The sequence below is a fragment of the Lagenorhynchus albirostris genome, chromosome 13 (assembly GCF_949774975.1).
Source record: "Lagenorhynchus albirostris chromosome 13, mLagAlb1.1, whole genome shotgun sequence".
In the NCBI taxonomy this organism is placed as follows: domain Eukaryota; kingdom Metazoa; phylum Chordata; class Mammalia; order Artiodactyla; family Delphinidae; genus Lagenorhynchus; species Lagenorhynchus albirostris.
The window spans coordinates 56,947,649-56,961,800 of record NC_083107.1 but is presented as its reverse complement, the minus strand read 5'-3'; the positions used below and the strand labels follow the sequence as shown (position 1 = coordinate 56,961,800).

Genomic DNA, 14,152 nt, shown 5'->3' with positions numbered 1-14,152 from the left:
AATAGCCAAGACATGGAAGCCACCTAAATGTCCATCAACAGATGAATGGATAAAGAAGATGTGGTATATATATACAGTGGAATACTACTCGGCCATAAAAAAAATGAAATAATGCCATTTGCATCAACATGGATGGATCTACAAATTATCATACTAAGTGAAGTAAGTCAGAAAGAGAAAGACAGATACCATATGATATCACTTATATGTGAAACCTAAAATGTGATACAAATGAACTTATTTAGAAAACAGAAACAGACTCACAGACATAGAAAACAAACTTTCTGGCCTCTGTGTCAATGGCAATTCAGAATCTGGTTTTCTGGCCCACTGTCCTTGACTCTGATCCCAAGTCCTTACTAGAGAAGGAAAGGGCACCAAGCACCTTTTACTTTTAAAAATTCCCAGGCATCAACTTAAGTCCATAGAACCACAAGCACACAGCAAATATTAGATTTTCATGGAAAATGAAAAACAGGCTTCTTTGCATCTACCGGGGTTAAGAACAACCCTGATATTTTGGTAACTGCTAAATCAACGTGACACTGCTTTTGAATTGCAGTTTGGAGCTCCACACACCACTGAGTTTTCTACCCAGTAATCGAACTAAAATGCCTGGGTCAGATCTTAGAATCGTATCCATCCATCGTCTACTCCACGCTATCCCTGGACCATACCTTTCTCCTGCACTGCTATTCCCCATACTGAGTTCCATGGAAGGCTGGTGTCACAAGATATTATCTTCTTGAAAAAACAAAATCTATAGACATATAACTGGGGAACACTGCATATGATCAACAGTGCTTAGGTATTCCCAAAGCAAATTAGCTTCTTAAAAGAACTCCTTTAGTAAGAACCAGTTTACCTGGGTTTAACCTAGTAGTCCCTAGTTTATTCTCTCATAGAATTACCTTTAGTTTATAGCCCATTAATACTCAGTTCACTAGTATTTGGTGGAAGATTCTGGTAGCTACTAATTTTGGCTGATTTTCTTTGAACACCTACTCAGTACTAATTTATTGTTGAAAAAAGCCCTTTAATTAGGGCGAGCATATGTCCCAGTTTGCCTGGGACATTCCCAGTTCACTGCTGTTGATCCAGTGTGATTATAATTCTTCCCCCTTTTACTCTCAAAAATGTTCTGATTCTGATGACCAATTATGTAGACGCTCGACCTGTAAGGTGTCTATTATTATCATCTGCTTGCTTGCTTTACTTATTTATTTATTGCCTTTCTACAATTTATCCTCCCTGCTGCAGCTGGAATTAAGTGTTAAAAATGTAAGTTAGTTCATTTCATGTCTCAGTTCATAATCCTTCAGTAGATTCCTAGCACTCTTGGAATTAAAATCCCCTAACCGAGTCTTCCAAGTCTATGGGCTTCAAAGACCTAATGAATTAGCTGCTACCTATATCTCTGATGTCATTTTTTATCACTCTCCTACTTTTTATAGAGCCTCATTGGGCTCCTTATTGTTCCTAGAACAGATCACATATGCTCCTACCTCAATGCCTTTATACTTGCTAGTTTTTCCCTCTGTCTGGAAATCTTCTCCCCAATTATTCACCTGACTTGTTTCCTCACTGCATTTAGTTTTCTGCTCAAATTTCATTTCCTTTGACCACCCTCTCTAAAAGTACTTTCCCTCCTCTTTCTCTGTCTCCTTATCCTGCTGTGCTTTTTGTTTGTGTTTATATTGTCTGAGTTATAACTCTAATACCGCAGTTACATTAGCACTCCACTACCTCCATTGGAATGTGTATATCCTCTTTGTATACCATTTCTATAATGTTCAGTTCTTCAACATATTAGCAAAACAATTAAAAATAAATGCTCACCCTTGCTCACTTTAGAACACTGACATTTTAAAATAATTTGCCAATTTCATTAATCTCCCTCAGTGCTAGGTATTTTGATTGGCAAGTGCTCTCTTTCGACTGGCATGCAGTGTTTTGAAACATATGGATTAAATCTACCTTTCTCGTTTCCTTGTTTTTCAAAATTGATCTGTAATCGATCCAGAAACACTTAAAAGCAGAGACTTTCTAGACACCACCCAGTACAGACTCCTAGGAAGACAGGGAAGCACACTAAGGAAGGCAAATGTTCCTTCAAGTCCTTCAACAGGTATAGGGACATCTGTCACCTTTTGGTTTGTTCCTCATCAAGCCCTTTGGGAGTTGCCTGTTGCCCACCTGGCAGGGATTTCAATAGTGTTGCCACATCTCATCTCTTACACAGGTGGGACCTGAGCAAAGTTTAATAAAAAGAATATTTCATCCCCTGGGGATGCAGTGAGTGGCCCAAGTTTCAGATAGTGTTATAACCTTGGGATCATAGTATCAAAGGAACTCTTTCTTTCTATCTTCTCACTCTGCTTTACCCTCCATCCTAAATCAAGCTCTTACCATGAAGCAGCAAAGATTGGGTTCATGATCTCTGGACATCATCCTAATACTGGCCATTTCAGAAGAATTAAAATCCTTCCCTTTCCCAGCATACATATCAATTCCCCAATAGGATTCTGGTTGTTTCCATTTAGTTCATCCTAAGCCAATGCATATAAATATAAAGGCAAACAGACATGGTAGATATAACCCTAGAGATGAATGCTATACTATAGTCATTTTAAAACTTTCTTTAAAGCAATTCCTACTCATCACCCCGTGGTTTATCTTCCCAATGTATCCTCCCTTTCATCACAGCACACATTTGATCCACTGAAGAAGGCATAAACATTTTAGCTTGGTTTCTACCTTCCCTCCCAGCTTTATGTTGCTTTTTGACTTGTCCTGGATTAATGTTTTGTTATCAATCTCTGGAATGGTTCTCTTCTTTAACTTTACATCCTGCGCCTTTATTAATGAATTCTTTGAGAGGAAGGACTGTGTCTGAGTCATCATTTTACACACAAAAGCACAGCGTTTGGAAATAGTAGATGCTCAGTAAATACTTACTGAATGAATAACAATAATAGCTACCATTTATTGAGTAATTATTATGTGCTAGGAACTAAACACATTACATGCTTTATCTCATTGGTTCTTACAAGAAGAACGAGGTAATCATTTAAAAATATTTTTTTTGGGCTTTCCTGGTGGTGCAGTGGTTGAGAGTCCGCCTGCCGATGCAGGGGACACGGGTTTGTGCCCCGGTCCGGGAAGATCCCACATGCCGCGGAGTGGCTGGGCCCGTGAGCCATGGCCGCTGAGCCTGCGCGTCCGGGACATAAATAAATAAATAAATAAATAAAATATTTTTTTGGTATCTCCTTAGCGCAGGCGTGATTTGTTAGAGTATTTGAATACTTTTACATGATTTTAAATAATAACTACATTACTTAGAGTAAGTAAAGAATATTCATTTAGCCACTCAGTTATTCATCAGACATTAATTGTCTACTTTGTGTCAGGAAGTGGTAGTGGAGATACAAAATTAAGAGGTATCACAAATCTGGTCACAGCCCTGGCTCAACCTTTCTGTACTGCCACCCCCTCACCTCCCATTCCCCTGCCACTGCCTTCAGAACAAAGTTCCACCTTCTTAGCAAGATAAGGGAGTTTTTTTTTTTTTCTGCCATCGCATTTCCAGGCTCACCTCCGGCTAATCCACACCTCAAATCTCAGCAATAGCATAACACTGATAGAGATCAGTCTAGTGATTACCTTAGAGGGGAAAAATGTCTGGAAAGGGTTATCAGGGGACCTTCTGAGGTGCTGATAATGGTTCTGTGTCTTGATCTAGGTGCTGAATACACGGACACGTGAGTGAATTCTATTTATGAAAATGCGTTGAACCGCACAGCCACGTGTTTCTGGGGGTATCCTACACTTCAATAAAGAGTCAAAGACAAGTTAACCCAACCAAAAAGCCACCTCTTGCAATGCTGAACTATTTGCTGTTTCCCATCCCTAATGTGGCATATTTTCCTCCAGACTTTTGCGTATGCTGCCGCCTCCCTGGGTCACCACTGGCCTGTGCTATTAACTTTTCCCCATAGTTCTCTATGAAACTGCTTTGCGACAGCCTGTTCCTGTGATTCTCTGCCCCACCAGACTAAGTTCTTCAGTGCTGTGTCTCCTGGTATTTAATGTAGCTCCAGGAACTCAAGGAGTTTAGTATAGTGACAGAACCGCATAATTTTACTGGTGCGAAATGCTGGGAGAGCTCAATTCTAAGTGCTCTGGGAACACAATAAAAGAAAGCACACAGGCATACAAATACAGTACACAAACGTATCTTCTACAGAGGGCTGAATCAAAAGAGAACATATGATTTGTGCCTTTATCACCTCCCCAAAACAACAAAAACAATACTCAAAAGACTTTTCTATACTTTTAGAATAGCTATGCATATATATGGGTGAAGCTCTTCAAGTTGGAACTTAAACTGGCATTCTGTAAGCTAGGCACCCTTCTACTCTTTTTGCATAGAGATCCATTAAATAGCTTGTCCTTTGTGTTAAAACCATAGGCCTGGGTTTAATCAATTCTTTCAGAGTTAACTATTGATATTTCCAGGGGATTTTTCCATGATTGGATGACAGCTATATTTCATCCTATGTATTAACTCTTGTCAGTTAGTGGTGAGTGCCTGCAACAATTCACTGAGAATGACTCTGAGACGAATCTAGGCTGAGTCAGTGACGATGACATGATTGATGTTTGCCACGGATGCTGTGAGGTCAGGGAGGGCAGTGAATGGGCTACCTCTCATCTGGATTCTAAATCATCATTTAACATAACAACAAGGTCATGCCCAGATTATCTTTCTGCAGGATTTCTCAGAGCTAGTGACATGTTAGCGTGTCCTCTGAATATCTGAGATGGAGGTTCATTTTATACAATATATCACAGATGCTGTTTTTGGATAATGGAACCTTTGATTTCACCAAAGATATTGAAGAACAATTCCTTCTCAGATCCCATTTTGGAAGATGTGGTTTGGAAGGTCACAACCTTGCTGAACTTTTGGAGATCTGGTTCTCAAACCAGTCAATGAATATTTATTAGATGTTCCCTTGAAAAATAGATAAAATTATGCAGTAGATTGGGCATATTTTGTTTTAGCTAAACCCAAGTGGATTATTGAGGGGAAAAAAAATGAGCTTTGGGACAAATATTCTCTAAATTATTTATTTAGTCTGTGTTCCCCAAAAGATCATGGGCCTAAACTGTGGCTTTGGGACACACATACTGAACAAAAGCTAAGTATGTAAGTGTTACTTCAATTTTGTTTCTTTATAACGAAACTTCGGGTGTCTGGTATTTAGCATACTGTGTTTTTGTTTTAGGTTTTCAGTGCTTTGAATTGCTTAGGAAATTATGTGCTTTACGTTAATTATTATGGCTGTTGATAGTGCTGTTGATCGTTGATAGTTTAAAAAGTGTAACCTATTAGGGACTACAGATTTCTGGGAACTGCAGGAACCCCATTTTTTGTTTAAGTCGCTAATCTTTTGATTTTCTTTCCCTATCCCTTACGTGAATCAAAGTAGATATTTTTCTTTTTAAGGCAAAAGAATATTTAAATTAATAGCAGCAGAATCATCTCTGGGGAAACAATATAACAAATTATCTTGAATGTGTAACAGAGTAAAAATAGAGTGGTAGAAGGTGGATTTGACCTCGATTCCTCTGCACATGCCTGATAAAAAGTAAAGAGGTAATCTTTCATTACATTCTCTTTGCAAAAAAAGAAGTGAATAACTTCTTTATAATTTGTATTGTCATAGTTAAAATACACTTCATTATAATTTTCATAAAACTAATACACAACTCTACAATACTGGTGAAAATTTTATGTTGAATTCCTGAAGGTCTGATGCTCATAAGCATAATCTAAGATGTAAGTTGAATGCCGGGTAGAGCTCTTGTTCTTCATTTAAAATTTTGAATTGGAATTTAAATGCAGTTTAATATGTCTGTGAGATGGGTCCCTGAATACAATACTAACTTTCAATTAAACGATTTTTATCTCATTTTATCATTTTTATACAAATCATCTTTGCTACATAACTGTGAAGACGGGGAAGGATGTAAAAATTTTGACACACATTTATCGAAAAGTAGGTAATAAGGGAGGGAAAGAAAATGGAGTACAGTCCATTCTCTTTAAAATAACAGTTTAACCTCTATTTCTGAAAAGTGTCCAGTCAACAATTTATAAATGTTAGTTTATAAAGAGCAATCAATACCATTTCTTTCTTTTTTTTTTTTTTTGCGGTACATGGGCCTCTCCCGTTGCAACGGAGCACAGGCTCCGGACACGCACGCTCAGCGGCCATGGCTTACGGGCCCAGCCGCTCCGCGGCATGTGGGATCTTCCCGGACTGGGGCATGAACTCGCGTCCCCTGCATCGGCAGGCGGACTCTCAACCACTGCGCCACCAGGGAAGCCCAATACCATTTCTTATATAGTTGGTACTCAGAAACATTGTTTCAAATGATTAGTTTACTCATTAAACAGATTAAGTGGACAATAATCTGAGAATAACATGGTTTGCTCTCACTTCTTGTCAGACACTATGCTGAATACTTTTCGTACATTAATTTTTTCATACATTAATCTATTTGTTTCTATTTTTAAAAGGCCAAGAAAGAGTTGCGGGACAGGAAAACACAGAGGCTAAGAAGAAGCTTCAAATCCTGTCTCTTCTGTTTACTTGTTGTGTGACCTTGGGCATATTACCAACACTTCTTTGCATAAATATTCACAGAGTGGTTGCCAATCTTGTAAGGTAATTGTTAGAATTTATGAATTAATATATGTGACTTGCTTAGAAGTGTGCTTGGAAAATAGTGGAGTACAACGCATGTCAAGATAGTTATTAGGTAACTTGACCAACATGACAATAAGAAGTGTAGTTGGGATTTGTCTGAATCTAGAACTCAGAGTTTCAACCAAAAAAAAAGAATTTTTATTTCTTAATATTTTATCCATCTGGGTAAAGCAGTGGTAAAATTAGTGAAGATTTGGAAATAGTTTTTAAAATTATATTTTTTTGAATGAAATTCAACAACAGCTTGTGATGGATAATAGCATAATAACAGCATAATAGATAAGAGTATATATGTCATTTTACATACGATTGCATCTTATCTCTCAGAGAGCAAGCTGCTGGAGAAACTAAAGAACTAGAGTTATTATTACTATTATATATTATTATTATTTGGAATATAATACATTACTATGAATAGGGTAAATATTCAATGGATTCTTCTATCTCTACCTAAAACAGACCTTGTTCAGAAAAATGATTTAAGAAATACCTTTTTAACCGGTGCCCTTCTCTTCTATTAAGATATGACTTAATTTTTGAAAGTTTTTTTAATATTCATGAGGGAATATATATCTGTATCTTTTTTTTTTTTTTTTTGCGATACGAGGGCCTCTCACTGCTGTGGCCTCTCCCGTTGCAGAGGACAGGCTCCGGACGCATAGGCTCAGGGGCCATGGCTCACGGACCCTGCCGCTCCGCGGCATGTGGGATCTTCCCAGACCGAGGCACGAACCCGTGTCCCCTGCATCGGCAGGCAGACTCAACCACTGCGCCACCAGGGAAGCCCTCTATTTATTTTTGATATCTTAAATGATAGTTTCCAGACTCACCATGGTATGATTTGGAGTAAGAGGGGAATTCAATTTCATAATCAATCAGTTCAAGAGTATTTAATCAATATCTGACAAATGTTCAAAGTTAATGGTGGGTTAACTCTAGAAACTGACTTGAAAGGAATTTAAGAATTCATCTATACTCTCTTTGAGATGTCATCACTCTTCTGTTTAATATTTCTAGTGACAGGGAAGTTAGTCTCAGGAAAAATCCATTTGATTTTAACATTGCTTACAAAGATGGTACCACCATTTACAGGCCATTAAGCTAAACTCTTTATTTGAACTTTGCCAATTTATCCCTTCAATATGGTCATTGCTGTCCATAATTTGCAGAGAAGAGAAATAGAAGCTTAAAAAGATGATGTTACTTGTCCAAAGTCACACGGCCATTAATACATTGAAGAGCCAGACCTGAAACTCAGGCTGTCAGACTCCAATCACCCTCAGCAGTCATAACTCTAATCACTGCTCCACCCACTTTCTCGAAGAGTCCTCTTTACCCTGAGTTGGAATCTAGAGGAGTTATTTATTTTATCTCTACTTGCATTCAACCCAGAATCATTTCTGCAGGCCTCAGAGAGCCCAGCCTTCAGTTCCTACTTAAAGGAAAGGAGTCTTTTGTAGCCCTTCATTGCCTCTTGGTATTGTGGCTAGTGTTAGTTTCTTATTCATATGTATTGATATGTGATAAATTAATATATCTTCTGAGTAAAATCACACACCCTCTCTCCAAAGTTCTTGACATTTAGAAAGGCAAAAGGCAAAAAAGAGAATGATTTGCCTAATCCTTAGAAAACTGTTGCTATCCAAACTTAATATGCCCTTTCAAGATGACTATTTGATAATTTGCTAAAACAATATGAAACTTCATTTAGCAGTTATAGTTAAGAAACATAATGTCACATATACGTATATATATTTTTACCTTTCAATAATTGTGGTCAGCATTCACATAGGTTTCAGCCTAGGGAGCATGAGAGATATCAAATAGATCGATATCAGTACTTCATTGTAGAGAAAACTTCTTTTTAAATACGTTGAAACTTTTAAATAGGAACGCCCTGTCAGTGAAGATTACATCAATCAAACTTCCAGAGAAGTCCTCTTTCTTGGAAAGATTACACTTTTTTATCTTCATCTGTGGGTTCTGTTAACCTCCCCCCGCCCCGCGATGAAATAAATTGGACTGGTTACCACTTTTTTTTTTTTTTTTGCGGTACGCGGGCCTCTCACTGCTGTGGCCTCTCCCGCTGTGGAGCACAGACTCCGGACGCACAGGCTCAGCGGCCATGGCTCACGGGCCCAGCCGCTCCACGGCACGTGGGATCTTCCCGGACCGGGGCACGAACCCGTGTCCCCTGCATCGGCAGGCGGACTCTCAACCACTGCGCCACCAGGGAAGCCCAGGTTACCACTTTTTTACTGCAGAAAGAAAGGGCTTCTCAATGTTGGCTGCACATTAGGATTTCATGGGATAGATTAAAAAAATAAACTACCTTTGCCTGGACCCCATGAGCATATTTAGTTGATCAGGGGTGCAGTGGACATCACCCCCACCAAGTGATTTTAAAGTGTTGAGAACCATGGATCATCTCATGGGAAGACGTTGATGAAATAGGAAAGGCCATTTTCTCCTCAGCTAAGTGCCATGGGAATTTGTTCCCCTTTCATTACTTGATATACCTGAAAACTACTTTAACAATTCTCTGCCATGGAGTTTTCTTCTAATATCTCACCAGGACAATTGAAATGGAAGTGTAATTTTAAGTAATGAAAGAGGAGCAGTATGGGCAGATGGGTTCTGATCAGGTGAGCTTGATCTCTTCACTTTCCATTGATTGACCTTGGAGAAACTACACAGCCTCTCAGGCCTTTTAACTCCTCACCAGGACCATCTCCTAGTCTCATGCTTAACGTCATTTAAAAAAATCTTGAAATATTCAGTGGTTTGTCTGGGACCACTCAATTTTTAATCACTGGAGAAAATTATATTTTATTTGAAGTTTGCAAGGGAATTTTTTTTTTTAGAGTAACCATTGTTATCATTTCCTTGAAACTTAATGACCTTTCCTCTGGATCACAATTTTCCATGCCTTTGGAAAAGCATACAAATTCTCCCCCAACAGTTTCAGGGATATTGTTCATACAAATTCTCCCCCAACATTTTCAGGGATATTGTTTGCCATCAAAGCCCGTAAAAAGTCTGTTCCCCCTACTCATTGCAGCACCATCAACCAGGCCCAGGAACTATCCACCCTGGCCCTTCACAGACAGAATCCTCATATCTGTGCTCTACGCTCTTAGGACAAATTTCAACTTTCCTGTTATCCTTGGCCACTGTAAATTTACTTCTACATCAGCTAACTATAGCATAGAGCATTCATGTCATTTTTTTTTCCACAAAAGACTATCAACACTTCCAATTCTCTTCTCAAAATACGATCTCAAGATTTTCTAACACATACAGTCATCACCGAATGCTTAAGAAGTCATAAGTCATTAGTAGTTGATGGTCAATTTTTTTTCCATAGATGACATACTATATATATAAAATAGCAATAAGTCATTCTTTATTTCTTATATTACACTTCTTAAATTTGTTTGCTGAAGAAAAACAGGAACAGACATTTCTCATAAGAAGTGCACCCTTGAAATGTACTTGGCAATAAGCAAATGAGAAAACAGTAGATGATGTCATATACGTATTGCATCTTATCACAAATACTAGTGACACAATTTAGAATAACCTTTTACATATTTTACATATTGAAAACTGACAAAACTCCTGCTGTGCTGGTACTGTTCCTTTTGGAAAGCCGGCTGGTATGTAGTGTTTAAGTATTTTAAAACCATCCTTTTGTAGGCCTGTTCCACTTTAGCTAAAGTTATGACAGCTTAGTTAGCTCTGTTAGTTTAAAAAAAGACGGCATAGTTTATTCTCTCTCCCTCTCTCTCTCCTGCAGATACAGAATATTAGTATTGGCTTGGCCAAAAAGTTTGCTCGTAACAGCTTACGGAAAAACCCAAACGAACTTTTGGGCCAAGCCAATATTTTTAAATGAAGTAAAATAGCCTATTTTAGAGATGTGGAAAGGGTTAATTTGAATGTGTTGTTAATTTAACATGCTGTCAGTTTAAATAGACGAGACATGAACAGGAGTAATTTGATGATAATTTATAATAATAATATTTTAGTGATGATAATGTATTCTTACTGAAATAGAACCATGTTTTCTCTTTCCCTGCCACTTCTTTTGGTATTAGAGAACGTCCACAACTTGAAAAAAACCACTACATAACTAAAGTCACTTCACCTGTATCCTTTTCCCAACTATCTAATTTATCCAAAGAACATCTCCTTGGTTAGTATTACAAGCTGTTTTATTATTTTTTTACACTTGTTTATTAATCATTTTCCATGTCATGTTTTGTCATCAGAGAAGGAAAAAATTATATTCAATTTTTCTTTCTTTTTTTCTCTCATATTCTATCTTAAGATTAAAAAACTTAAGAGTTGGTTCAAATCTTCCTTGAAATACAGACACAATATTCTCAGCAAGAGAAATTTTCAATTTAAATTCCATTATCTTGTGTAAAAATTCTTTTAGTTCAATCTTGAAAACACACACACATTTTATAGATATGACCTGCAATTCTCCCCCCCGACTTCTGTGTTTTGCAGAGGTTCACAGGTTTTGCTAACAATTTTAAAAGAACTGCTTAATGATCTAATGATTACAATTTGGTAATTAGCTGGAATAGCATTTCAACATGTAACGGATATGCTTTGGCTGGGTCAACCAGTATCCTGGAAACTAGACTAGAGTCATAGCGATTCTGATATTGTTCTTGTCTTCAAAGCCATGCTTTTACTTTGGACCCCGAGACATCTAGCTTTTGTGATTCTGCCACTATCTACCGTTCCCCGAACATTACCAATAGCAAAACTATAGTCATGTAGCTTTCCCCTCAAGCTCCATAGTTTTCAGTCATTAGCCAAAAAGAAAGAAAATGTCGAAGGTACTGAGAAAAGTCTAGTGCTTAAAGCTGGTTTCAGCAATTTCAACTTGCGCAAGACCCCATGTTTGTGAAAACAACCCAAGAATCTTTGAACAGGATGTAATCAACCTCCGATCTGCTGAGAAACACTGCAAAAATGACTTCAGCTGCCAAAAATAATAACGTCGTTTACAAGCAGCTCTTCCTAGGTCTTAGGAAGAACTAGCCGCACATGTTAAGTTTATGCTGGATTTGGACGCATAAGCAAGGTAAAGGTCAAATCCTCCCTCCCTCTCCTAAAATACACTGCATCAGAACCCACGAGAAGCTGGGGCCCATTTCAAGGGTGCTGGCAATATTGAGGGAGATTCGTATCCCCAGAAATCCGAACAGTAAGTGACCCCGGACAAAGCGATTCTATTTGGGAGCAATTCCATGCTGCCACTCTCCCTCTGTAAACAAGCTGCCCTGTCTTGCGAAGGCAGAGCTGTTAAATACCTCTTAGTCACCAGCCCCAACCCAAATCTTTCTTTTTTTTTTCCAAAATATTATCTGGCAGCTTCCCTTAAGGGACATCAAGAGCTTGGGAGGGAATATTCACGAATGATCTTTTAGATAACGTTTCATCACAAAAGCCCTGCACCTACCTCTGTGGAGCCGGGCTGATCAGTCCGCATGGGCTGGATGTGAAAAAAGACCCGGGGTGATGGTTTCTCCAAATTTACCAGAAAGAAAGGACCTGGGATGCTTGTCCTTTAAGTGTCTCTAAACATGGTTTGCATAGCTGGATCTCTGCTTATCTGTGCCTTTCGGCTTTCGCTTCCATACATGGATCTGTTCCCAACAGTAACTCCAAGCTGTCGAAAAGAAGCTATCTGGCAGCACTCCGCTTCATCCAACACATGGCTGATAAAAATACACATATAGAGATCCTTCCAGCCAGGCCCATGTCCCGCCCCTCCATCCTGCCACTATGCCTTTTCGCAAATACACGTTCAGATTGGCATTTTTGCTCTCCAGACATTTAGAGAACAACCAGTTTTTACCTGATTCCCACATAGAGCTTTTAGGAGGTGGGTTTCCTGAGCTCTGTGAAAACAGATATGATTACAGTTCCTTACTAGGGTTTTCATCCTTAAAGATTTTAGTGATAAGATATATATGTGAGACCTGAAAAATATTAGGGAGTGAATGAATGAATGGCTGAACAATGGATAACATTGTATAGGGATGAATAAATACACAAGGTATTTCTTTAACTGGGAATAGTTGTTAATACTCTGGGTTGTTTGTCTTAAAGGATAAGGCAGTAGCACCTGGTCAAAGTAATCAAAATCTCTAAGAGAGGAGGAAGGGCCAGGTACTTATTTGAACAGCTTCTCACTTAGGATAATTGGGACAGTTCCTACTAAGCGACCATCTAGCATATGGTTTGAGATTCAGGAAACTTTTTTTCTTTAATGTTAAAGAATGTAAACCTGAATGGAATACTAATTACTACATTTGTTAACTGTCAGTAGTACTTTAACTGACACATAGCTGTGACCTACATTTTAAGTGGTGGGATGGGTGTGGAGGGGGATAGGTCCTGCTCTGTCTAGTAGAGACGTGAGACGTACTCCCCTAGGAAGTCCCAGTTCTTTTGAAATCTAGCTTTTCCGGTTTTAAAGTTCTCTCTCTCTCTTTTTTTTCAATTTGTTGTTACTCGTGTAATAAGAGGTCAAAATATGGAGAGAGAGAGAGATCTTTCAAATAACATTTCCCACTGGTTAACTTTTTCAAAATCATGTTAAAACTCTTGTGGAATCTCTTGTTAGAAAAAAAGAAGAAAAAAGAAATTTGAGGCATACAGGCAAAATTCATTTTGGTATATTGAAATGGAGCTAATTTGCTTAAAATATTCCAGAGGAAAAAGGGAGGGACGGACAAAACAAGGTTAACAAAATGATCATTTTTGCAGGTAGTCTATAGGTACACCTATCAACCTGTGAATAGAGAGGTCATTATATTACCTTCTCTACTTCGTGTAGGTTTTAACATTTCTATAGAAGAAAAAAGAGAGAAGGATACAAAACAGATATATTTATGACAAGTTAGAAAACTCCTAGGTTTTAGTAATCTCTGTGCAACAGCACTAAGGCCAGAACAATAGGAGGCAACATTGTTTTTTATTAAAAATATTCTGTTATTCCAACCTCTCCCTGCCTCCCTCCCAGCAATTTTTATATATGCAAATACTATATTTATGTATTTATATAAATATTTATATATACATTTTATGTATAATATATTATACATTATCTGCATAATAATCTATTCCCTTTATATTATTATATACTCTATATAATAATAATATTTATATCTAGTGAAAATTGAGATATGATATTTAAAAATCTGACTAAACGTAGCTCAGTGATGGGCTTGGTAGAAGGTGACCTTACCCAGGAGTCATTCAATACCCTCCCTTCCTTGCCTTTTTCTACTATAGAAGTGCAAAAGCAAAACTCTTTTTTCTCCTTGTCCCTTGCAGCTAGG

General features: G+C 38.0%; 1 protein-coding gene across 1 annotated transcript in view; it reads right to left on the bottom strand.

Moving 5' to 3' along the window:
- The window catches only part of SLC8A1 (solute carrier family 8 member A1), a 412,805-nt gene extending 400,492 nt beyond the window's left edge, over positions 1–12,313 (bottom strand). Inside the window, exon 1 of the mRNA XM_060168805.1 lies at positions 12,265–12,313. Within this exon, the coding sequence (XP_060024788.1) occupies positions 12,265–12,294 (30 nt within the window). The 5' untranslated portion in view covers positions 12,295–12,313. The remainder of the gene's footprint in view (positions 1–12,264) is intronic.
- Between the last annotated feature and the right edge of the window lie 1,839 nt (positions 12,314–14,152).